Raw genomic sequence first — 27,650 nt, 5'->3', positions numbered from 1 at the left:
CTCAGGTCCCCAGTGATCCTTCTGACACACCTGTCTTTGTAAACATCCTGAATAGTGGGAAGTTCACATCTACAGATGCACTGAGCTGTCCTGCAATTGACAGAAGTAGAGTTTCCGTACCAGACAGTGATGCAGCCAGTCAGGATCCTCTCAATTGTGCCCCTGTAGAAAGGGTTTGGGGGCCCATACCAAACTTCTTCACTGTCTGAGGTGAAAAGGCATAAAGGCGCCTTTTTCACCACACAGCCGATATGTACAGACCACGTGAGATCCTTGGTGATGTGTATGCCGAGGAACTTAAAGCTGTTCACCCCCTCAACCCCAGATCCATTGATGTCAATTGGGGCTAGCCTGTCTCCATTCCTCCTGTAGTCCACAACCAGCTCCTTTGTTCTTGCAATTTTGAGGGAGAGATTGTTTTCTTGACACCACTGTGTCAGTATGATGACTTCTTCTCTGTACACTGCCTCATTATTATTTGAGATTAAGCCAATCAGTGTAGTGTCATCAGCAGATTGGAGCTGTGGGTGACCATACAGTCATGGTATACAGAGAGTAAAGGAGGGGGCTTAGGACACAGCCCTGAGGGGCACCTGTATTGAGGGTCTGAGGGTCAGAGGGGCAGAGGTGAGGGAGCCCACTCTTACCACTTGCCTATAATAGTAGCTTCATCAACAAGTTTCAAGATTTTCTGAACAATGATACAGTCCACAAACAGTAACCCAAACACATTGCTCTTGGGATTTCATTGTTCAGGATTAAAACTCAGTGAAAGTCAAGCATTAATATCACTTATATGTTCACATAAATTATTTCATCTCCTTCCCTCTTGGAAAATGACACAAACTAATAAACCAAATTGATTTTATTCTTTAAACTGTAAAACAATTTTATAGTATATGCAAATATAAAAGGAATAAATTAATACAAATGACACTGTAAAAAGCAGTATACAACCCAGATGTTTTTAGTAAACTTGCACATTCTCTCTTTAAAAATATATTTTGTAGATTTTTCACGACAAAAAGGGGAAAACCATTTGTGCGGTTTCACAGGCTACAAGATGCCACAGGAGTTCATATATCACTCTCATACCAGTAGCACCTTGGAAGTGAAATAATTATAACTTTCAGAAAACAATCACAAGCAGAATGTTAAAAATAAATGTTTCAGACTTGAATATTTTCCTCCACACAAAAATATATACTTTTTCATAAACATACTTTGGATTCAACATATGATGAATTGTACACCAGTTCAAATGATGCCTGTTAGTGCTGTCACCTTGGAGGCATCTTGTCAATATGGACACCAGCTTTCAGTATGTATAACATTTATCAATATGAACAGTATCTGACAGTACGCCGATACAGACACTACTTGTTACAGTGGATACAATCTATCAGTGTGGGCACTGCCTATAAATAAAGAGGCTACCTGAAATGTGGGCACTTACCTGTCACCATGGGCACTGCTCATTAATAAAAGTTTACCTGAAGTGTAAGCACTGCCTGTTATTATAGACACTACATGTGAATTTGGAGAATGCCTGCCAAATAAAGCTACTGTCATTGTGGAGAATGATTGCCAATGGGGATTCTAATCTGTTAATACAGAGACTACTTGCTACCTGCCAGTATGGGCATTGCCTGGTAGTAGGAAAATGGTCACCATTTCTAAGATTTGAAATGCCTGTCAACGTGAATGCAGTCAGTGCAGACATTACATTTCAGCATGCACATGCCTGTTACAGAATCACAGGAAGGTTAAAGCATGGAAGAAGAATTTTCAGCTCATTGAACATGTGCTAACTCAATGTAATAGCAATACCTCTCAACCCACACCCGAAAAATGTCACAACCAGACTCTGCTGCAGGGCCTACAGTACGATGCGCCCGCACACCAGCTACACCGCAGGCTCAACAATCACACTCATGAGTTTGCACCTTCCAGCTACTTAAGTGTTCCATTATTGTGGTATTTAGCTCCCTTCCTTTCATTCTAGTCTTGTCCAGACTTGCCTAAAAGCACATCAATGTTTACGCTCTCTGCTTCCCCTCATCTTTGTCTGGGAAAATAGAACTACTATTTGTACTAACGTTGCCAAGGAGTGGTATTTATTTAGAATAGGTTATTGTTTCCAGCCACAATGCTGACATTAACTTTCAATTTGAGAGTTTTAGTTAATGGTCCTGTTGGCCTAGGGTTTGTTTTTCTTTTTCCATAAGTTCTGCAACAATTCTCATTAAAGTCAGTGAATTGGTGACCCGCTTCAGTGTCTCTCTCCCTCTCCACACTTGGTCATATCCAAATGTTTTGAAAGCAAATCTCGGCCACTATTGCCCTGACTTCAGATCTGGTCCAAAACCAAACTCCCGTGTCTGTACCAGAACCAAGTATTCCTACACCGGGCAGGTACTCTGGTGACCCTGATAGCCGCAGGAGTGTCATTACCCACTGTGAGCTGACTTTCTAAGCCCGGCCTAATGAGTTTGGTGATGCTGCACATAAACTGGCATACATGGTAAATCTCCTGGATGGACCTCCACTCAGCCTGTTCAATGCTCAAAAGGAGCAAAGGTACCCACTAGCCCCATCATTTCAACATTTTACTGCCAATTTAGGGAGTGTATTTGGCCTTCTAGTATGGGGTCAGGAGGTTGCGCCAATGTAGGAGGACAGTGAGGGACTATGCAATAAAATTCTGCATGCTTGCATGAGAATGGCACAAGAGATCCCTCATCACTGCCTTCTAGTGTGGACTGAATGCAGGGGTCCAGCACACGGTTGCCGTCCATGTAGAACAGGACAAGCTGGACGACTGATTAATCTGGCCATTTGAGATGACCTGGCAACTGAGTGCCAAAAGGAAAGAATGTCTCACGTTCCCTACTCTTTGTATCACCATCTGTCATCACCCAGTACTTAGCTCATGGAGCAGCCATTGCAAGTGGGGTGCACACACCTATCTCGAGAGGAACAAGATCAGAGCAGAACAAGTTTCTGCCTATATGGTGGTGATCCAAGACATTTCTGTGCATCATGTCCCAAACGTCTGGTAAAAGAGGACACCCAGCAGCAGGGAGGGGAGTTCTGATGAGTTAGTTCTCTGTGCAATCGGCTTCCCCTAACTGTGTGATGCTCCCAGCTTTCTTACTGTGTGGTTCTCAGACTCATGAACTTCAGTCGTTTAACAACTCCTGGGCAGCGGGGTATCTCTTGGACATCTCGTTGGCTCAAAAGTGAGGAGTTTTGACTCAGATTGAGAGAAAGTATTGATGTCAAAGCCCTGTATGGTTGACCTCTGGGCACTGGCTAGATCCACCTTTCCACCAAATCCCTCCAACTTGACCTTGAAGGCAACCATAGGGAACAACTCTGCTTCTATCTTTTTGATTCACCTGAACTGCCGCTAGAGCTTAGTCTCCCCTGGTTATCCTGACAAACCCATGGATTGAGTGGTCCCTAAAAGCACTCCAAGAGTGGGGACCAATAAACCTGGCTACCTGTCTGGGCCCAGCTCAAGCACCAGACCGCGAATCCCCTCCTGCGTCAACTGTCAACTACTGGTGTGGACCTGTCTGGCATTCTGGCTGAATATGCTAATCTTCTTGAGGTCTTCAGTAAAAAGAAGTTTACTTCTCTGCCTCCACATCAGTCATATGACTATGCCATTGATCTCTTACCTGGGGCCAGCTCTTTTCCCTCATCCAGAAACAACAGCCATGGAAGAGATACATCAAGGAGGCATTGGCCTTGGGGTTTATCCATCCATCAACCTTGCCAGCAGGGGTGGGCTTCTTTTTTTGTGAGCAAGAAGGCTGGTAAGCTCTGTTCCTGCATTGATTATAAGCCTCTAAACAATGCTACCCTCTTTCGTGCTTGCCTCTGCATTCAAACATCTCCAGGAAACTATCATATTTTCGAAGATAGATCTGCAAATTGCTTATAACCTTGTTGGTATCAGAGAAGGAGACAAGTGGAAGACATCTCCACTGGCAACTATAAGTACATCATGCCCTTTAGCCTAGTCAACACCCCTACTCTTTTTCAGGCCCTCATCAACGACGTGCTTAGGGACATGTTGAATCAGTTCGCTTTCATGTATTTGGATGACATTCTGATCTATTCCTGCTCTCACCAGGAACATGGCCAGCACGTCCAGAGGGTTCTCAGATAGCTTGAGAGTAACCTTTACACTAAGCCAGAGAAGTGCAAGTTCCATAAAGACCAGGTGCAATTTTGGTCGATATACATCAGTGTTCAAATAGACCCAAGTAAAGATCAGGTGGTCACAGAGCCATCTATGATCAAATAAGTTCAAGGGATTTGCGAATTTTTGTCGCTGCTTCATCCAAACTTTCAGCTCTATTGCAGCCCCCGTAAATGCACTCACCAGGAAGATGTCTGCAGGATTCCTCTGGGCAAATGAAGCAGACCAAGCATTCTCAGAATATTACATGTGAGGTACGTAGCATCAGGAACACACAGTGGGGAGTTAGAGGATTTGTAGGAGCAACTGTTCAGTGGTCAGGGGCTGAATGGAGAACTTTGTGGGTGAGTGGAATAGGTCAAGCAGCATGTCAATGTGTTTAGATGAGACCAGCAGCAACAGCACACTGGGCAGAAGGGTGCTAAGACCATAAGGAGACTTTGTGCAAGAGCTGAAGGGGGTGAGTTGAGGAGCACTCTGTAAGGAGGAGGAACATTCTCTGCAAGGTGCTTCCTCCACTTGAAGAACAAGAGGTAAAGTGTTGTTCATGTTCCTTTTGCCAGTGGACTGCTAGTACAGCATATTTAATGCAGTTGAATACTCGCAGTTGATTCACAAAGGACGACAACAAAGCGAGCAACAAAACCAGACAAAGAACAGGTATAGCAATTGAGAGCTTCAGAAGAAACAAGGTGAAAGCACTTATACTGAATAAATTCTAACTATAAATAATATCACACAAAGACATACATGAATGTTAATGGTGCATCACTGAGGTAGTAGGAATTTTAAGAGGTTAAGTGATGTAAGACCATAGTAAAGGATGTCAAGTTTTAATTCTGGTTTGAATTGAACTAGTAGCCAATAGGTGTTGAAGAAGACCACTGCTGAGTGAGAAGGACATAACAAAAGAAGTGGACAGATGCTACCAGGATGAATTGGAAATTGTCCAGGATGGAGTTTGAGATTGATGGAGTCTGCTGTAACAGGAGTTTGAGTTAAATGAAAATAAAGGTATGGCTTTCAGCGGTATTGGGAATCCGGTTTGCCAATGGTGGGTAATGTTATGGAAACAAAAGCAAGGATTTATATTTATGAGTGAAGCTTAAATGAAACTCATGTACTTTCCACACCCGGAACCACATTCGGGGCAAGAGTTACATTTTGGCAACAAGGTATAATTGTTTGTCCTTTACATCTCTTATACAATCGCAAAACACTGTTGAATATAAAGATACTGCAGGTCTACCCACTAAGAAGTTGCTGAATAGCGATGGAGCTGAACTTGTGTACCTTGTATTCGCCTGGTCTTGTTGCGTAATGTTGTTGTGCAGAGGCGGTGTGTGGTACAACTAGCGGTGCAAATAATTGACTTGAATATTTTTATTGTGATTGGAAAATGCTGTTGGACATTAGTAATGTAGAATTCCTGTGAATTCCTGTTCACTGGCGAAACCAAGGCTGGGGAGTTGTGTTGCCTCGGTTAAGTGTAGACAAAGCCCTCATGCCATGGTGTCACCTGCTGCAGATGTCAGAGGTGGTGTGGGAGAGAGCAGAGGCCCTTCTGGATGCACTGGAGTCTGTGCTGGTTTGGTGGCTGGGCCATCCTGTTGGTGCTGCCCTCCAGTATTCACCTGGTGGAAAATGAGCTATATTGAATTCATCTGCAGCTGCCCGGGTACATGATAAAGAATGGCTGCGTGCTTGTTCTTGCAAAAAAGTAGCTCCAGGGCAACATCCCATGCACCGTCAATCTATGGTGTGCGTGTGTGTGTGTGTGTGTGTGTGTGTGTGTGTGTGTGTGTGTGGTTGAATGACAATGAAACATAAACTTGAACTTGGACAAAACAACAAAACAGTATTGATCTAGAATTGGAAACTACGGTGTAAGATGAGTGATTCAATTCCATGATATAGCAATCATTTTATGCAGTCTGAAGCAGACATGCAGCAGGCACTTATACAGGAGTTTAAAATGGAGCTGAAACGTTATTCTTCTGCAGTAGATACATCTTGTCCCAGAGATTCCACTGACAGTCTAGCAGGTGGTTATGAGCTTCAGCAGTGATGGTTCTTGAGACGCTGAGGAAGAAGGTTGTATCTCTTCTAAAGTGGAGTGATGTAACACGTCTGTTGCATCAGGCATTCAAGTAGATTTTATTGGTATGTTACTTTCACACAATAGGTTTCTTCATTTTTTTCAGCTTGGTCATTAATGAAAATCAGGATTTCCTCCTCACCAGAATTGTAGCCTGGTGCAAACCGTAGGCCAATGTGGTAGGTTTCACCACCTTCAACCTGAAACAAATTAGTAGTCTGTGAACTCAGGAACACATCAGCAAAAACATAACAAAAAATCAGAGAACAGGTTTTTGCAGCCAAAACACATATCAGATTTCATCAGTACTCACCTTTGTTTCACTTACTAAGTTATAACAATAAAGAAAACGTTAAGCAGGATTTTGTGGTTGATGTAGCCTATAAAGACTTCAGTAAGGTCTTTGACCAGATCCCATGTGGGAAACTACTTAAAAAGGTAAGAGCTTACAGGATCCAGGGCAATTTGGCAAATTGAAATTAATCTGGCTTCATGTCAGGCAGAGCTGATGATACAGGGCTGTTTTTTCAGTTGGGAGCTTGTGACTGATTGTATTCGTGCTGGGATCCTTGCTGTTTGCGATGTATATTAAAGTCTGGAGTGGGGTGGGGTGGGGTGGGGTAATGAGATTAGATGGTAGTTAAGGTGACTGTTGAAGGTTAAGGCAGACCAACAGTCATTTTATTGGAAATGATTTGATACACATTGTGCCCACGAAACACATACCATGAAGGTTGTTATCCATTATGTTGCTTCAAACTAGAAATGATGGCCGGTTCTTGAAGATGAAAGAATTCAAACATAAGCTACAGAAACTCAGCAGGTCAGACAGCATCTATGGAGAGGATTAGAGAGTCAATATTTTGGGCCGAAACCCTTCTTAAGGACTATTCTCCATTTTTCTCCATAGATATTGCGTGACCTGTTGAGTTCCTCCAGCATTTTGTGTGAGTTACTCTGGATTTCCAGCATCTGCATAACCTCTTGTGTTTCTAAACTAAAGACCCATATTTCAGTAAGGGAGTGACCATTCTGTAGAGCACGTGGTCTCTGTACAAGGTGGAACCAAGCACCACTGACTTACTCCTATTTCAGAAAACAATGTTTGGAATAGGAATGTGAGTAAGTTACATTAAATGTAACTTTGCACGTGATTTCCAAAGTTCTCAACACCTGGAATTTTCCACACATCATGCTAGGCCTGTTGTTGTTTAACAATTAAAAACTGTTGCCACAATCTGCAACGGCTCCATTATCATTGTCAATAAAACAACAACAGCATTAACATATTAAGTCAAAGGTCCTATATCAGAACTGGGAAAATTAGAAAAAAAGGTTGGTTTAAATTGCAGAGTGGGTGGGGTTGGACTAAATGAATGGGAATATTTCTGATAGAGTGAGACCAGGGTCCCCACAGTGATCAGTGGATAGTAAACCATTGCGGACATGATGGGCTGGATGGCTTTGTTAACGGCTCATCATCATGGCAACCCTGGCTTTGCCCCATCCTATCCATCCCTCTACACTGTCTTTGCAACTGAAAACTAACTTGTTTCTCTTTTCACAAAAACGGCCTCACCTTCTGAGCATTTCCAGCTATTTGTGTTTTTACTTCAGTTTTTGGTCACCATATTGATCATGCTCTATACCCAAATACTTGTTGATATTCTATTTTCTGTGATTAGGTTTCTTTTGTTCCAGACGGTAGAACTGAAGGTTCATTTATGTTATGGCTAGTTATTGTTGCTACTTTATGACATAGTGTATTGTTTATGACCAGAAAACATTACTCCCAGACTGGCATCACCTATTCACTGCGAGGTCACAAATGGAGTACAATAGCCAATGCAGCTTTAAAATTACAGACAAGAAATATTTCTTTGACTCATTTTCTATGTTTTAAATACTTCTGCATAACTTTGTAAGAATGAAACATAAGCTGAATGACTTAAAGCTCTTACCTCAAAAGAATCTTCTTTGAACTGAAGTAAATCAGGACGATTGGTTCGCAGGAAATACACTCGCTTAGTTGGGTATGGATTGGTATAACTGACGCGCTTGTTGCTACCTTTCCCTTCTTCCAAGGGTATCGAGATCTCAAAAGCCTTGAACAAATATAAGAGCAATAATGAAACTACAGAGGGAAGCTGAGAATATCAGTGTCTACCCTGTTTATTTTTCTCTATTCTTATCAACATTTCCACTTCATCAGGACAATGGACTTCATTTTTCACCCATCAGCCAAAGTCAGGCTCATTATTTCTTACCATCTCCACCAACACTATCCCTTGGGCCTAATATGATATGGAAAATAAATACAATTGGAGATGCTAGAATCCAAAACTAAAACTCAGTCAACAGTCAACACAAAATGCTGGAGGAATCCAGTGGGTCAGGCAGCATCGATGGAGAAGAATAAACAGTCAATGTTTCAGGCCAAGACCATTCACCTGGACTAGAAAGGGAGGAGGAAAAAGCCAGAGTTAGAAGGTGAAGGGAGGGGAAGCAGTTCAAGCTGGCAAGTGATAGGTGAAAACAGGTGAGGGGTAAGGTAGGTGGGGGAAGGGGGAATGAAGTGAGAAGCTGAGAGGTGAAATGTGGAAAAGGTAAAGGGCTGAAGATGAAGGAATCCAACTGGAGAGCAGAGTGTACCATGGGAGAAAGGGAAGGAGGATGGGCACCAGAGAGAGGTGATAGGCAGGTGAGAACAAAAGAAGAGGCAGGAAGGGAGCAAGAATGTGGAATGGACTAAGAGAGAATGGGGAAGGGGGAGAAATCACCAGAACTAGAGAAACTGATTTTCAGGCCATCAGGTTGGAGAATACCCAGATAGAATATGAGGTGTTGCTCCTCCAACCTGAGAGTAACTTCATTGTGGCAGTAGAGGCAGCCGTGGGCTGACATGTCAGAATGGGAATGGGGAGTGGAATTAAAATGGTTTGCCACTGGGAAATCTTGCCTGTTGCAATTAGTGCGAAGGTGCTTGAAAAAGCAGAACCCCCCCCCTCTACATTTGACCTCTTAATGAAGAGGAAGCTGCACATGGAGCACCAGATATAGTAGGTGACCCTTTACATTTACAGCAGTTTTTTTGGGGGGTGCAGGGTTATCTTAAGAGGTTGATTTAACATTGAATTCCTTCACAGATAATTGACTTAATGCCCTTAATTTGGCAGAACAAACATGAAAAAAGATCAATTCTGTTGCCCAATAGGTGACACCCCATCCAACCAGATTTTGACAAAGACCAATTCCTTTGTTCTGTCACTAGTTGTGTCTTGAGTGACAAAGACTACAGTCTCTGGAATTCCCTGCCTTGAATTCTTGTCCTGTTTTATTCCCATTAAATCCCTGCTTAAAATTGACCTCTCTTCAAGTATCTCATCACGTTTGATCACCCATTCCAATGTCTCCTTTGCTGCCCACTATGTCCATTATGTCCATACCTATTCTCAACTAGCACCTTGCACCACCCCTAAACCTCTCCTTGACATTCTTCCTCAGTTACATCATCGTTTTCTCATTCATCACTTCAGCTGCTTGACACTCACCACAAGCCAAATGATCTTCTCAGGTGCCCCTCCCCCATACTAGCCCAATGTTCTTCTTTGCACCTTTCTCACTGCCCTTGTCAAGATATTCTCCTTCACCTTATCCACATTTTCCTCTTCTGTCCCTGTTTGCATCCCACAATCTACTCCATACCACTCCCTGCTCTCCTCACCAGCTCCTCCTCCAATATGTTGCCCTACACTTTGTTTCTTCCATGATCTCAGCCTTCCAAAACAGAGGGAAGGTTGTTGGCAGCAGATTGGTGGAAAGACATTCATGTATGATTGCATGTGTAAGGTCTATTTCTTCAAGATTAATGCTTGAGTTTTCATTTATGTACCCCTGCAGAGAGTTGCTTCAACACGTGTATTCACCCATTGAAGAACTTCTTGCCCAAAATTCAGTCTGTACACAGAGATCAGTCAGTCACTAAATCAAATATAAGGGAAATGATGAAAGTAAGATGAAATATTCAAGCAGAAGAACATAGGAATGACAAAGCATCATAAAATAAAGAGAATGTATGAAAAATAATGGGTAACTATTGATCATTATGGTATAAAAGAAAGTGAAAATTGCCTTGGAACGAGGAAGTTGCTGGGACCTAGGGATCTGTTGGAGCTTTAAGAAGTGTTGGCGCCAAGGTAGAAGAAAAGGCGAAGGAGTAGCTGGTGTTCAGGGAAGTCTCAGGACCAAGTGTCAGAACTGAGGGAAGAGCAGGGCCAAGAAAGATCTAACGCGGAGGACTGCAGCTGAGGGAGAAGAAGGAAACATCAAAGAAGAGGGTGAGAAAATGTGCCAGTGAGCAGGAAATACAAAGCAGGAAATGATGAGCAAGATGAATTGTTCTCAGTCATATGGTAAGAAGGTAGAATATGGAAAAGACCCAATATCCTTACTTAATATATTTCTTCCTTATAGTAGTTCAGATCCATTAATTCTTGTTACCTTACAGATGGCAGGTTGTTTACATATTAAAAATATAAGCCAAGACGCCACCAGTTGACGGAAATCTACATCCACCACATTCAGATAGATGCACCTATTTCCTTCCATCTGAGGCCGGATGGTAACGTGCAGATCCTTTACCACGTGTGGTGGAAGTAGGAAGACATCTGCTGGCATAACCTAGGTGATAAAAAAATATAAAATAATGTTTAGTATCTAAATGCCAACTTTGAAACATATTTACTATAAACACAAGAGATCCTGCAGATGCTGGAAATCTAGAGCACCACACACAAATGCTAGGTCAGGCTGCATCTATGGAAATGAATAAACCGTTGACGTTTTGGGCCAAGACCCTTCTTCAGGACAGATAATTACTATGTTGAACAATCCTAAGGAAGTTTACACTTGGGGAGATATAGTTTCAAAACCATCAGTTCTCTCTGTCACCTCTCTCCTGATTCACTCGACCAATGCTCACATAGCTAAGCTCATTCAGTTCTCAGTTATCTCAATTCTCACTCGCCATCAATGCTCAGTACACCAACTCCCAGCTCATCCAATTCTAGTTTGTGCCCTGATTCTCAGCTCACTGATTCCCTGTTTCCAGGACTCCCAGTTAACTGATGTCTTTATTAATTATAGCAACAGAGTGAAAACTGCCACAAATTCCTTAGCTAATTGCTGAAGCTGAACATAAATTCATCAGTCCAGTTCCGTGGCAAATGAGATTCTGTGTTCCCACCTCCACTTCCTAAAGTTCTGAAGATAATTACCATTTATACAACAAAATCATTGAAATTTATAGCATGGAAAGAAGCAATTCAGTCCATTATGACCATGCTTATCAAAAATAGACCTCTGATTAATCCTTTTTCGATGATCTTGGTCTACAAGTTGACTATCTTCAAGTGCAAAATATACTTTAAACGATGAGAGAGAATTTGCATTTACCACACCTTCAGGCAGCAACTTACCACTCTAAGTATAACATTACTTTTCGGCTCCACTCTAATCCATCTACCAAATAAGTTAAATCTATCCTGGTATTTACCAAATTTACTGCTAAAGGAATGAGTACTTACTGTTTACTTAGTCTGGGGCTCTTCTATTTTACACATTTCAGTAAAATCCTCTCAAAGTCCTTTGTTCCAAGTAAAAGAACTAAGGCCTTGGTAGACTTCCCTTATCAACTATAATTCTTTAGACCTCTTCATCTCATGTTCTCAATATCTATAGATTTATTATTATTATTTTGTTTTTTTCTCATTTTGCATTTGCACTTTGTTGCCTTTTGCCCATCTTGTATGCAGTCATTAATTCTATTGTTTCTTTGTATTTACTGTGAATGCCTGCAAGAAAATTAATCTCAGGGCTCTATATGGAGACATATATGTACTTTGATTAAAAAAAATAGTTTGAACTCTGATAGAAAGTGCAGAAGAAGAATATTGAGCCCATTGAGTTCATGGACTGCTAGGAATTCTAATGGCAAAACAACACATTTCACAGCATATATTGATGATAACAAACCTGATTCTAATAACACAGGAAAATTGGTGCAGGAGTAGGTCACCTCCCTCAAAACTGTTCTGTAGTCAACATGGTCATGATTTATCTACCCTGACTTCAACTCCTCCTCTCAGCCAGATCCCCCTTGCCATCCTTGAATAAATCCTTTTTGCTTGTGCTGTGGTGGCCAGAACTGTGCATCATATTCTAGCTGTAGACTAACTAATGTCTCATATGCTTCAACATGACTTCTCTGCTTTTCTCTTGTGTGACTCAGCCAATGAAGGCATGTATACTAGATTCCATCTGAACCACCTTAATTACCTGGCCTGCTACCTTCAGGGATTTGCAGACAAGCAATCTAACATCCATCAACATTTCATTCTCCAGCAAGTAACTGCATATTTTCTTGTTGTGTTTTCCCTCTTGAATTGAATTCAATTTGCAGCTTCTTGATCTGACTAATCTGATAAAACATTTCCAGTTACCTCAAGCTCTTCAGTATTTGAAGTGTAGGCAGCTACATTTCGTGTAGATTGTGTCCCTCGCAACACCAGTGATAACTGGGTCCGCTGGCCGACCACACAGTTGACATCTATCCGGTGGAGTGACTGGACATAGAACTGCCATATCTGGATTGGCACGGCCAGCCACGGATCCCTGCAAAATTTATTAGGAGGTTCTTGAACTGCTTACAAATATTTCCCTCTTCCGTTATTTCATTAGTTTCAGTACAACATGCAGAAAACCCTAAGGTTAAGTCACAGCAAAATAATATCTACTCAGAGGCCATTGTAGGAGTGGTCAGGATCAGATTGGGAAACTGAGGCTTTGGCAAGAAAAGCTGGAAGATGTTTTGGATCAACTACTGCATGAGTGGGCCAGTGTAGGAGTCTGAGGTCTGAGGCTTTGGCTGGAGAGGCTTCAGCAGGGTGGAAAATAAGAACAGGAAAGCTATTTTTATTAGTGTCAGGTAAGGTTTTTTTTTAACATAGTAGTTAAGAAGATACCAAATATCCAAAAAAAAACCCCAAAATACAATCGATTACGAAGTAGGGAGGATGGAGGACCAGGTGGTATGTTGCAGCTGAAAGATAAGGAGTTAGTGGACCCCATTATGGTTCCCAAAGACCAGATCTGCAGCAAGTATCAGTTGCTTGAGGAACTCAGGCTCAAAATTAATGACCTGGAACCTGAATATCAAACACATCAAGAGTGGGGAGTATTACTTTGATACTGCGTTTCAGTAAGTCCAATTAAATTAACTGTTTCAAATTTGGTCTGTGGCCAGGAACAAGAGTGTGTGACTGTGAATGAGGCAGGGCTAGAGAAGCTTCAGCCCTTGAGCTTGCTCAGCAGGTCTGAGAGTGATGTTCCCTATAAGAGTGGGGGCTGTAGGAAGTATGACACTGTCATTCAGACAGCCATTTAAGAGGTAGAAGAGAAGAGAAATGTAGTTGTAATTGGGGATAGTATATTCAGGGGAATGTACACAATTCTCTGTTGCAAAGATCGAGAGTCCCAGAGACCATAAGACCATAAGCTATAGGAGGAGAATTAGGCCATTTGGCTATCGAGTCTGCTCTGCCACTTCATCATGGCTAATCCAATTTCCCTCTTAGCCCCAATTTCCTGCCTTCTCCCCATATCCCTTCGTGTCCTGACCAGTCAATAATCTATCAACCTCTGCCTTAAATATACAAAAAGACTTGGCTCCCATAGATGCTGTGTCATCTGCCTGAAGCCAGTCTGCCTGGATTGGGACATCTCATCAGATCTGCAGGGAAACTTGGAGGTGAAAGATCCAGTTGTCATGGTCCAAGTAAGTACTGATGAGATAGGAAAAGCAGGAGTTTCTGTTGAGGGAATAACTGAGGATTAAGTTAGAACACAGTGAAGACTGATGCAAAATACTCATTCAGTTCATTCACCATTTCATCGTCCCCCATTATTACCTCTCTAGCATCCACTCTCAACTCTCTTTTACACTTTATGTACCTGAAAAAACTTTTGATATCCTCTTTAATAGTATCGGCTAGCTTGCTTTCAAATTCCATCTTTACCTTCCTAATGACTATTTTAATTGCTTTCTAGTTGGTTTCTAAATACTTCCCAATTCTCTAATTTCCCACTAATTTTTGCTCTATTATATGGCTTTTATGTTGGCTTTGTCTTCTCTTACTAGCCATGGTTGTGTTACCTTTCCATTAGAATACTTCTTCCTTTTTGGGATGTATACATCCTGTGCCTTCCAAATTGCTTCCAGAAATTCCAGACATTGTTGCTCTGCTGTTATCCCTACCAGTGTTCCTTTCAAATCAATTCTGGCCAACTCCTCTCTAGTGCCTTTGTAATTCCCTTTACTCCATAGTAATACTGATACATCTGTCTTTAGCTTCTCCTCAAATTTCAGGGTGAATTCCACCATATTATGATCACTTGCCCCTTAGGGTTGTTTTATCTTAAGCTGTCTAATCAATTTCGGTTCATTGCATAACACCCATTCCAGAATAGCTGATCCCCTAGTGGATTCAACCACAAGCTGCTCCAAAAGCCATTTTGTAGCCACTCTATAAATTCCTCCTCCTAGAATCCAGCACCAACCTGAATTTGCAATCTACCTGCATATTGAAATCCCCCATGACTATTATAACATTGCCCATGCATTTCCTATCTCCCTAGTACCGTTTGGGGGTCTGTATACAACTCCCATTAAGGTCTTTTTACCCTTGCAGTTCCTTAGCTCCATCCACAAGATTCAACACCTTCCGACCATATGTAAACTCTTTCTAATGATTTGATTTCATTTTTTACCAACAGGGCAACGCTGCCCCCTCTGCCTTCCTGCCTGTCCTTTTGATACGATGTGTATCCTTGGATATCAAGCTCACAGCTATAGACTTCTTTCAGCCATGCTTCAGTGATGCCTATAACATCATATCTGCCAATCTGCAACTGTACTGCAAGTTCATCTACATTATTCCGTATACGGTGCGCATTCAAATATAACACCTTCCGTCTGGTATTCACCCTTTTTGTGCTCCTTTTACATGGCAACTCATCCTGTTAACTGCAATTTTGCTCCATCAACAGCCTCCCCTCACTACACAATGCCTCTGTTTGTAAACCAGCTACCTCATCTTCAGCACTATTATCCACCTTTCCTACGATACTTCTTGAATTTAAATATAAGCAGCTCAGGATACTAATCGTACCATACTCAACCTTTTGATTCCTAATTTTGGCTAAGATCTTACCAACATCTTCCTCCACAACCTCTTCACTAACTGTTCTGGCACTCTGGTTCCCATTTCCCAACAAAACCCGTGGAAAAGAGAAGCGTCAACTGGTTCAGGACGAGACAGGAGCAGAAGTGGAGGAAGAACGATACAGCAAGATGGCCGGCATGTACAAACAAGGTGCCTGGACTAGATGGGAGCATGCAGAACCTCACAAGTTCACCTGGACAGAGCTCTGGAGAGCCGAACCATTGCGCATCAAGTTTCTCATCCAATCAGTCTATGACGTTCTCCCAAGACTGGCCAACCTGCACAGGTGGGGCATGGCAAACACTCCGGCATGCCAACTGTGCCAGAAGAGGGGCACCTTGGAGCATATCCTAAGTTGCTGCCTGAAGGCATTAGGGGAAGGGCGATACCGCTGGTGCCATGACCAAGTGCTAAGGTCTATGGCGGACGCAATCAGCACAGCGATTCAAGACTGCAAAAATCAACACGCTCCCAAACAGTCCATCACCTTTATAAGAGTGGGGGAGAAGGCTCAACATCGGCCTAGCTCATCGAGAGGGCTTCTTGGCACTGCATGAGATTGGCAGCTCCAAGTCGACCTAGGGAGGAAGCTCAAGTTCCCAGAGAACATCACAGCCACTTGCTCCACTTGGACATGGTGTTAATATCGGAGTCTACAAAGCAAGTGGTCCTGCTGGAACTTACTGACCCTGGGAAGACTGGATTGAAGAGGCCAATGAGTGCAACAGGGCTAGATACACAGATCTTATTGCAGAATGCTGGAGCAATGGCTGGAGAGCTCGCTGTGAGCCAGTCGAAGTTGGGTGCCGCGGCTTTGCTGGCCATTCATTACAGCGGACTCTAAAACTCCTTGGAGTTAAAGGACTACAGTGCAGAAGAGCCACCAAGAACATTCTGGAGGCTGCTGAAAAGGCCTCGCAGTGGCTGTGCATCTGGAGGGGGGATCCGTGGATTAGTGCGCCACTTGGACACAGGTCGGGAGCTGACCACCCCCAGCTGGGTCAACCGGGTGAGGGTGTCGAATGATTAAAGACCCGAAACACCCTATGACCCCGGGTTCATCACTGAAGACGTGTCCAAGTAGCAGCAGAAGGTGTATTCTACAACTACCACATCTGGCTCAGCCAGTAACCTCCAGGAAAGTCTGGATGACGACCATGAATAGAATGGTGACGGCTGGAGAGACAGCAGACAGCATGGAAAGATGGCAAATGGGGCAGCAAGGGCTAGCACCCCGAACTGCAGCTCCTGTGAGGGAGCACCCGAACAAGCTACGAAGAACCCTTCTGAAACATACTCCCAGGGGTGCCCGAGAGGGGGGGAGGATGAGCATCCCAATCGGACGGAACTATTGGCAATGACTCAAGCAAACGGACAATTGACTATGAGCATAGTCTGTATCTGCGGCAAGGTGTGCAAAAACCTGAGAGGTCTGAAGATCCACCAGACAAAGATGGCCTTCTTGAGGAGGGAACAAGTGAAGCGACACACAGGAGCAGGAGCTAGTACTACAAGTTCTGTGGTGCTGACTACAGAACCTGGTCAGGTGGAGGAGAAACCCGTCCTGGAGTCTCCCCACAGTGCCCAGAACCTCCAAGCAACACAAGTTCCCCCAATAAGCATAAAGTCGGAACAGCGTCAGGTGAAGGGGCCTGCCGCTAACAAGGAGTAGCTCCAGTTGGATGAGGATGTAGACAAGATTCTGGAGGCGATATCAAAGGGCAATGCTGACCAGAAGCTCCGGACTATGTGCACCCTCATAATGAGCATAGGCTCAGAATGGTTTGGCGTCAAGGAAAGCATGGAACAAGTAATCCAGCGAGACCAAACCGGCGGGAACAGAAGATCAGCCAGCTGTGACAAGAACTCAAATCTCTGAAGTGCCAATTTAAGTTGGCCAAGGAGGAGGAGAAAACTGCCCTGTGAGACCTCACAAATATCATAAAGAGGAGGCTCATCACACTTATGGCACTTATGGCTGAGTGGCACCGAAGGAAGGGCAAGGAGAGGGCCCGAAAGCGCAGTGCTTTCATTACCAATCCCTTCGGCTTCACCAAGAAGATACTAGGACAGAAGCAGTGGCCACCTCACTTGTTCTGTAGGAGAGATAAACCACCATCTCAGTATCATTTTCAGTGACACCTCGAGAGAGCAGGACCTCGGCCCATGTGAGACACTGGTGACACCTCCAGAACCGGTGACCTAATTCAACATCTCTGAGGCCACCCTGAAGGAGGTCAAAGAAGCACTCAAAGCAGCAAGAGCAAGTTCCGCCCCAACCCCAGCGGAGTCCAAGACTCCTTGTGCAACTTTGGAAGATCTTAAAGGTGATCTGGCAGAGGGGAAAGCTCGCTGCTCAGTGGAGGCACGCGGAGGGTGTCTGGATACCAAAAGAAGAGGATTCAAGCAATATCGAGCAGTTTCATATCATCTCATTGCTCAACATTGAAGGGAAGATCTTCTTCAAGATTGTGGCCCAACCTTTAACTGAGTTCCTCTTGAAGAATGGATACGTAGACACCTCAGTACATGAGGGGGGAGTCCCAAGAGTAGCTGGATGACTAGAGCACACAGGAGTGGTGACCCAGCTGATCTGGGAGGCAAGGGAGAACAGAGGAGACCTTGCAGCACTCTGGCTAGACCTAACCAACGCCTATGGATCCATACCACACAAGCTTGTTGAAACAGCACTGACAAGACACCATGCTCCAGAGATGATCCGAAACCTCATTCTGGACTATTACAGCAACTTCAGGTCAAGAGTCTCCTCAGGGTCACTAACATCCGCCTGGCATCGGCTGGAGAAGGGCATAATCACTGACTGCACAATCTCGGTGTCACTCTTCTCAGTGGCCATGAACATGATTGTCAAGTCAGCGGAAGTGGAATGTAGAGGCCCCATGTCTAGATCTGGTACTCGGCAGCCCCCCATAAGAGCATTCATGGATGACCTGACGATGATGGCAACATCTGTCCCTGGGTGCAGATGGCTCCTTCAAGGGCTGGAATGGCTCATCTCATGGGCAAGGATGAGCTTTAAACCAGCAAAGTCCAGGTCTCTGGTCCTGAAGAAAGGAAGAGTGGCTGACCGGTTCTGCTTTATCCTGGGAGGGATCCAGATTCCAACGGTGACAGAAAAACCAGTCAAGAGCCTGGGCAAGATCTTCGACAGTTCCCTGAAGGACACAGCCACACTTCAACAAACCAGGAGCGACTTGATAAACTGGATCATCGCAATTGACAAATCAGGGCTTCCAGGAAGATTCAAAGCCTGGATGTACCAACACGGAGTCCTGCCAAGGCTACTCTGGCCCCTTCTAGTCTACGAGGTGCCAATGTCAACAGTGGAGACTCTGGAGAAGACCATCAGTCAGTCTCTCCGGAGGTGGTTGGGGGTTCCCCAGACCTCAAGCAGCATTGCCCTGTATGGGCATTCCACCAAGCTGCAGCTCCCCATCAGCAGCCTATCAAAGGAATTCAAAGTCACTTAAGCCAGGGAGGTTATAATGTACTGAGACTCCTCTGATGTTAAAGTCACTTCGACAGGAATCCACGTAAAGACTGGAAGGAAGTGGAAAGCACAGGAAGCTGTCGACAGAGCGGAGGCACGCTGAGGCACAATATTTTGGTGGGCACTGTGGCGGTGGGGCAGGCAGGACTGGGCTGTTTTCCCAAACCACGCTATGACAAAACCTGTGGAAAGGAGAAGTGTCAACTGGTTCAGGACGAGACACGAGCAGAAGTGGAGGAAGAACGATACAGCAAGATGGTCGGCATGTACAAACAAGGTGCCTGGACTAGATGGGAGCATGCAGAACCTCGCAAGTTCACCTGGACAGAGCTCTGAAGAGCCGAACCATTGCGCATCAAGTTTCTCATCCAATCAGTCTATGACGTTCTCCCAAGACTGGCCAACCTGCACAGGTGGGGCATGGCAAACACTCCGGCATGCCAACTGTGCCAGAAGAGGGGCACCTTGGAGCATATCCTAAGTTGCTGCCTGAAGGCACTGGGGGAAGGGCGATACCGCTGGCACCATGACCAAGTCCTAACGTCTATCAGCATAGCGATTCAAGACAGCAAAAATCAGCACGCTCCCAAACAGTCCATCACCTTTATAAGAGTGGGGGAGAAGGCTCAACATCGGCCTAGCTCATCGGGAGGACTTCTTGCCACTGCACCAGACTGGCAGCTCCAAGTCAACCTAGGGAGGCAGCTCAAGTTCCCAGAGAACATCACAGCCACTCCGCTCCGCCCGGACGTGGTGTTAATATTGGAGTCTACAAAGCAAGTGGTCCTGCTGGAACTTACTGACCCTGGGAAGACTGGATTGAAGAGGCCAACGAGCGCAAGAGGGCTAAATACACAGATCTTATTGCAGAATGCTGGAACAATGGCTGGAGAGCTCGCTGTGAGCCAGTCGAAGTTGGGTGCCGGGCTCTGCTGGCCATTCATTACAGCAGACACTAAAACTCCTTGGAGTTGAAGGACTGCAGTGCAGAAGAGCCACCAAGAACATTCTGGAGGCTGCTGAAAAGGCCTCGCAGTGGCTGTGGATCTGGAGGGGGGATCCGTGGATTAGTGTGCCACTTGGACACATGTCGGGGGCTGACCACCCCTGGCTGGGTCGACCGGGCAAGGGTGTCTGATGATTAAAGACCCGAAACACCCTACGACCCCGGGTTGATCACTGAAGATGTGTCCAAGTAACACCAGAAGGAGTTTTCTACAATGAGTTTAAATCCCACCATGCAGCATTAACAAACGTTTCCACTAAGACATTAGTTCCTCTCCAGTTCAGGTGCAAACTGTCCCTTTTGTACAGGTCCTACTTTCCCTAGAAAGCTCAATGATCCAAAATTTTTATGCCCTCCTTCCTACACCAGCTCCTTTGCCATGTATTAAACTGTATAATCTTCCCAGTTCTAGCCTCACTAGCACGTGGCACAAGTAGCAATCCTGAAATCACAACTCTGGAGGTCCTACCCTTTAACTTAGCACCTAACACTCTGAACTCCCTATGCAGAACCTCATCACTCATCCTACCCATGTCATTGGTACCTACATGGACCACAACTTTTGGATGTTCACCGTCCCACCTATGAATGCTGAAGACTCAATCCAAGAAATCCCGGACCCTGGCACCCAGGAGGCAACATATCATCCAGGAATCTTGTTCTCACCCACAAAACTTCCTGTTCATTCCCTTAACTAATGAACCCCTATACCACAGCATGCCTCTTCTCCCCCCTCCCCTCTGAGTCACAGAGGCAGACTGAGTGCCAGAGATCCAGCTACTGTGACTGTTAGGTCATTCCCCCCCTTCCCCACCAACAGTATTCAAAGTGTTGTTGAGGGGGGTGGCCACAGGGTGCTCTGCTCCCTAATCCCTTTCCCTTTTCTGATTGTCATTCAGTTTCCTGTGCCTGCACCTTGAACTATAACTCTCTATACTGTATGTCCGATCTATCACTCCCTCAGCCTCCTGAATGATTTGGAGTTCATCCAGTTCCAGCTCCAGCTCCTTAATGTCGATTGTTAGAGGCTACAGTTGGATGCACTTCTTGCAGATGTAGTCTTCAAGGAAAGGCAGAGTGGGTACAAATCACAACAGTGGATAGAAAAGGCATGTAAAAGGAACAATGTTACAATGGTTACAGGTGATTTCAATATACAGGTACAAGGGAAAAACAGGTTGGTGCTGGATCCTAAGGGAACAAATTTGTAGAATACCTACCAGATGACTTTTTAGTGCAGCTTGTGGTTGAGCCCACTAGGGGAAAGACAGTTCTGGATTGGGTGTTATTTAATGAGCCATATTTAATTAGGGAGCTTAAGGTAAAGGAACATTTAGGAGACATTGATCATAATATGATAGAGTCCACCCTGAAGTTTGAATTAAAATCCAATGTATCACTGTTACAGCTGAGTAAAGGCATTACAGAGGCATAAGAGAGGAATTGGCCAAAGATGATTAGAAGGGATCATGGCAGAGTAGCAATGACTGGAGATTCGGGGAGTAATTCAGAAGATGCCAGAACAGTTTATCCCAAAGAAGAAACTTTCTAAAGGGAGGATGAGGTTTCTAAACTGTTTAAAGGGAGAATATGGCTGGCAAAGGAAATCAGAGATGGCATAAAAGGAAAAGAGAGGGCACACAATATTGCAAAAATTAGTGGGAAGCTAGTAGATTGGCAACCTTTTATAAAAAAAAAGGCAACTGAAAAAGCAATAAGGAGAGAAAAGATGAAATATGAAGGTAAGGTAGACAATAATATAAAGGAGAATACCAATTTTTTTCAGATCTAGAAAGGGAAAAATAGAGAAAAGTGCGGACGGCAGATGAAAAATAAAACTGGTGAGATAATAATGGGGACCAAAGAAATGGTAGATGAACTGAATATAAGTATTTTGCATCTATCTTCATTGTGGAAGACACAAGAAGTACACCAGAAATTCAAGAGTGTAAGGGGGCAGAAGTGAGTATAATCGTTATTACTAAGGAGAGGGTTCTTGGGAACCTGAAAAGTTTGAAGGTATAAGTCATTTGGATCAGATGACTTACACCCCAGAGTTCTGAAAAAATGTAGAGGTACTAGTCGTGATCTTTCAAGACTAACTATTTTTTGGTGTGGTTCCAAAGGACTGGAAAATTGCAAATGTTGTTCCACTCTTAAGCATGGATGACAGGCAAAAGACAGGAATTTATAGGCCAGTTTGCCTCGCTTCAGTGGTTGGTATGATGTTAGAGACCATCACAGGTTGGTTATCTCTTATCTGAAATGTTATGGATTTGTTACGGAAGTGTTACAATTTTGGATTTTTTCAGATTTTGGAATATATAATGTGATAGCTTGGGATCACTGTAATTTCCAGTAGTGAATTTGTGCGCTGCCAGTAAGCAGTGCTTGTCTTACACTTGTTCATCACACATATGTACTGATGCCGTTCAGTGTGCTAGATTTTGGCAAACTCATCAATGAATTTCTCTGCTGCGTCATGACCAGCAGTTGTGTCACCACCACAAATCTTTAAAAATTTAATGCCGTGTCTTTTCTTAAATTTCTGCAACCAGCCTGCTGAATATTTACAGTCACCATCAATTTTCAGTTTGTCCTGATATACCTTAGGTTGTTTCCTGATCAGCATTCCGTTAAGCGGCATACAAGGGGTGATTGATAAGTTCGTGGCCTAAGGTAGGACGAGTCAATTTTAGAAAACCTAGCACATTTATTTTTCAACATAGTTTCCCCCCCCCCCCCCGACTACATGTACACACTTAGTCCAGCGGTCGTGGAGCATATAGATCCCTTCTTTGTAGAAGTAGTTCACAGCAGGGGTGATTGATAAGTTCATGGCCTAAGGTAGAAGGCGATGAGTTATTAACTTCAAACTTTCTGCATTATAAGTCAAAGAGTTGAACTGCACGTGCATGTAACGAGAGCGTCTTGGACCTCCAGGTGGTCCACAGTGGAGGTGATTGATAAGTTCATGGCCTAAGGTAGAAGGAGATGAGTTATACAGCTCTTGTCACATGCACGTGCAGTTCAACTCTTTGAGTGAAAATGCAGAAAGTTTGAAATTAATAACTCATCTCCTTCTACTTTAGGCCACAAACTTATCACTCACCCCTGCTATGGACCATTTCTGGAGGTCCAAGACACCGACTTGTACAAAGAAGGGATCCGTATGCTCCACAACCGCTGGACTAAGTGTGTAAATGTAGGAAAAATAAATGTGCTAGGTTTTCTAAAATTGACTCCTTCTACCTTAGGCCACGAACTTATCAATCACCCCTCGTATGTTCACTCCAACACCAACAAATCAACACTCTTTCAGTACACGATCAAGATCTTCATTTTTTGATTTACTCAGTGTTTTTCTATTTTTCATTAACTTCTGTTCATAAAATATGTGAGGTCAATTCTCAGAACTTTCCGTGGTGTGCGGAGACCTATGCATCGCCCAGGAACCTTCGCAGCACCTTGTAGAATTGTCTACTTGTGATGTTATGTCCGCCGCAAAAAAAATTCTGATATTAGAGGTTTTCGGATTTTGGTTTTTGGATAAAGGGTAATCCACTTGTATAAAGGATAAGGTTTGGAGGCTCATTATAAAAGAGGCTGAGGTCAGCATGGGAAATCTTGGGTAGTCTCCCACCTGATGGCATGAACATCAATTTCTCTAACTTATGGTAACTTTTTCCCCTCCCTCCTTACTTCTTCCCCTTACCCAACCTTGTTATCCTGGCTTCTGACTCTTCCTTTCCAGTCCTGTTACAGGGCCTTGGCCCAAAACGTTGACAGTTTATTGCCTCACATTGCTGCTGCTTGACCTGGTGAGATCCTCCAGCATTTTGTGGGCATTGCCCTGAAAGACTGAATGTGGCTCTTCAGATTCCTGTAACTCCTCCCTGATGGTAAATCACAGATCAATTATCAAATCAAATACAGAGATCAGAACTCTGACACTGTTGCTATCAGTGGTTCTGGCCTCATAGCACTATGATAAGATGGTGCCCAATTTCACTCTTTTCAGTGGTGGTTACTCACATGTAAATCATGACATAGAACTTCTTGATCTCTGGGCTAGGTCCACATTCCACTTTCAAGAAAATATCTTGGGGCTCATTGGGAGCCTGCAAAATAAAAGTTGGGATAACTTATGACTAATTGACACAGCTTTGTTTCAGGAAGTTATATTGGGGATGATTTCTGTAAATTTATTCAGCTGCTAATTTTACTCCCAGGTAGATAGGATGTGTCATGAGCTCAGATGCCAATTTCACTGATTTCAAAGGAGGAGGAGTACAAGGACAGTCATTTAACAAGTAAAGTGTGTACGATTGCCAGGTTCTGAGTTACATTCTGTCATCTGCGAACTGATCCCAAAGAAAGACTTAAGTAACTAACACTGAAATTATTCATAGATATATTAAAAACAACATTTTATTGAGTACCTTCCATCTAGAGCCTACATATTAGGTAACAGCAACTTCTTGTTCTGACTTCCTGAGCACAGAATAAATCAAACAGACTCCTAGTATCTCTACTTACCTCAATTCATCCATAGAATTATGAGGTACATTATAGCAAATAAGTAGCCCATTTAGTCCAACAGCTCAGCATCAGTGTTTCTACTTAAGCTATCATCCATCTAGTGATTCTGGGCTAAGATATGCTGCATGTAATATTATATCCCGGTAAAGATACTCTTTTTCTTCTTGGTGTTCTTGATATATGACAATGTTCATATAGTTAGCACAAAATGAATAAAGATACCAACATTAATGCAAACCAAAAAGTTATAATCCTCTTGCTCCTAATGATAACAGGGTAGGTGATAAAAAACAACTTTTTTCAATCAATACTTAACTCTCCAAGGGATTACCTAAGAAGAAAAATAATTAAGGAGGACTGATGACAATCAATAGGACTGGGTGGAAAGGTAGAGGTCTTAAAAATAGAGAGAACAAGGGCAAAGAAATCATCATGATGCTGTAATACACACTGATTCAACAACTGGAGTACAGTGCCCAATCATGGTCATCACACTACTGTATAGAAAAACATGAAAGCTTTAAAGGCAGTGCATAAGAGATTTAACAAAACGACTCCTGAGATGAGTGGTTTTGTTTTCTGGAAAGATTGGGGAAGCGGAGATAGTTCTTGTAACAGAGGTGGTTGCACAGAAGTCTGAGAATAGAAAGCATAGATAGAGATAAATATTTCTTATTGTTTGAGGAGACAAGAGCTAAGGGACACAAAATGAAAGTAAAGAAACATTTTTAGAATAAGGGGGAAGGACTGCTTGAGTCATTGTGGCAGCAAATTCTACTGTGCAGCCCAAAAGGAGATAAATACATTTCTGAAATCATAGGTTTTGAAGGTCCATGGAGAGGGATGAGTAAGTTAAATTAGCATGATTAAAGAGAGCCAATACAGACTTGGTGAGCCAAAAGACATACATCTAAAAATAAATTGGGAAATTACAGGCTGGTGAGCCTGACATCAGTAGTGGGAAAGTTATCGGTAGGTATTCTAAGGTACTGGATATGAGTATTTCGATAGACAGGGACTGATTAGAGATAGTCAGCATGGTTCTGTGTGTGGTAGGTCATGTCTAACCAATTTTATAGATTTTTTCGAGGAAGTTACCAGGAAAGTTGATGAAGACAAGGCAGTAGATGTTGTCTACATGGACTTAAAAAGGCATCTGACAAGGTTCCACATGGGAGGTTGGTCAGTAAGATTCAGTCACTTGGCATTCAAGATGAGGCAGTAAATTGGATTAGATACTGGCTTTGTGGAAGAAGCCAGAGAGTGGTAGCAGATGGTTATTTCTCTGACTGGAGGCGTATGACTAGTGGACTGCAACAAGAATTGGTGCTAGGTTCATTGTTGTTTGTCATCTGTATCAATGATCTGGAGAATAACGTGGTTAATTGGATCAGCAAATTTCCAGATGACATCAAGATTGGGGGTGTAGTAGACAGCAAGCAAGATTATCAAAGCTTGCAGCAGGATCGGGACCAGCTGGAAAAATGGGCTGAAAAGTATCAAGACAGAATCTAATGTAGACAAGTGTGAGGTGTTGCACTTCAGTAGGACCAACCAGGTCTTACACAGTGAACAGTAGGGCACTGAGGAGTGTGGTAGAACAGCGGAATCTGGCATATTTCATTGAAAGTGGTGGCACAGTTAGATGGTGTTGTAAAGAAAGCTTTTAGCACATTAGCCTTCATAAATCAAAGTATCAAAGGAAATGTGACGTTATGTTGAAGTTATATAAGATGTTCATTGGTGAGACCTAATTTGGAGTACTGTGTGCAGTTTTGGTCACCTACCTACAGGAAAGATGTAAGTAAGTTTAAAAGAGTACAAAGAAAATTTACAAGGATATTGCCAAGACTGGAGGACCTGAGTTAAAAGGAAGGATTGAAAAGATTGGGATTTTGTTCCTTAAAACATAGAATATTGAGGAGAGATTTGATAGAGATATACAAAATTATGAGTGGTATTGATAGAGTTAGTACAAGCAGGCTTTTTTCCACTGAGGTTAGGTGGGACAATGAGAGGTCATAGGTTAAGGATGAAAGGTGAAAAGTTTAAAGGGAACATCGGGGAAACTTCTTTACTTGGAGGGTCATGAGCGTGTTGAATGAGCTGCCAATGGAAGTGATGCATTCAAGTTTGATTTCAATGTTTAAGAGAAGTTTGGATAGGTACATGGACAATAGAGGTATGGATGGCTGCAGTGCAGGTGCAGGTTGATGGGAGTAGGCAGTTTAAGTGCTTCGGCATGGACTAGATGGGCCAAAGGGCCTGTTTCTTTGTTATACTTTTCTATGACTCTATCAATGATGTAACCATTCTGGGATTCAATTCATGGATTTTTACACTCTAAACTGACCATTCAGACCATCACATTCACACCAACCAATGGGTATCCATCTATATTAATCCCATCCTCTAGCACTTGATCCATAACCTTCTATGTCTAGTCATTTCACGTGCCCATCTAGACAACAACTGTCCTTCCATCAGTCTATTTTAGAAGCCAGAAAGTGACCTCCTTTGCACTGTGTAAGGCAAAACAGGACTGGCCATGGTTCAATAGTTAACATTAACAATCTGAGTAGTATGCCAGATGCAGAAATAAATATTCATGCTATTATGGCTAATCCATTCAGCTGGATAATTTCTAGGTCTCCTTCATATTTTTTATTAACTGAATCCAGTCCCATGAAAGGACTAATATATTACTCTACTTTCCTCAACAGAATCTCCTTTGAGTTATAGCTTTAGGATTCAGCTGGAAGTGTTCGTTGCTTTCATCATTCATTTATCACTGATGGCCACTCTTTCTTAATTCTCTTGTCACAGAAGGATCCAGTGTTCTCTGAAGAATGTGGAAGTTGTATTATCTTTTTCAGAGGGAAAAACTGAAGATATGAAAGTACCTCTGATAGTTGCGTACTGGCACTTCGATCATCTCATCTGATAATCTGAAGATAATGGCCTAGAATTTGGGGCCATTTAAGTTATGGCTGAGTTTA

General features: G+C 43.2%; 1 protein-coding gene across 2 annotated transcripts in view; it reads right to left on the bottom strand.

Annotated features, from left to right (window-relative positions):
* Positions 1–944: 944 nt before the first annotated feature.
* nphp4 (nephronophthisis 4) overlaps positions 945–27,650 on the bottom strand; it is a 427,697-nt gene continuing 400,991 nt past the window's right edge. For both annotated transcript variants that reach the window (XM_063033463.1, XM_063033464.1), the window contains 5 exons: positions 24,145–24,230; positions 12,812–12,983; positions 10,812–10,991; positions 8,273–8,416; positions 945–6,511 (listed from right to left, as the gene is read on the bottom strand). In XM_063033463.1, the coding sequence (XP_062889533.1) occupies positions 6,371–6,511; positions 8,273–8,416; positions 10,812–10,991; positions 12,812–12,983; positions 24,145–24,230 (723 nt within the window). In that variant the 3' untranslated portion in view covers positions 945–6,370. The remainder of the gene's footprint in view (positions 6,512–8,272; positions 8,417–10,811; positions 10,992–12,811; positions 12,984–24,144; positions 24,231–27,650) is intronic.

The sequence above is a fragment of the Mobula hypostoma genome, chromosome 25 (assembly GCF_963921235.1).
Source record: "Mobula hypostoma chromosome 25, sMobHyp1.1, whole genome shotgun sequence".
Classification (NCBI taxonomy): domain Eukaryota; kingdom Metazoa; phylum Chordata; class Chondrichthyes; order Myliobatiformes; family Myliobatidae; genus Mobula; species Mobula hypostoma.
This window is presented reverse-complemented; position numbering and strand designations above follow the sequence as displayed.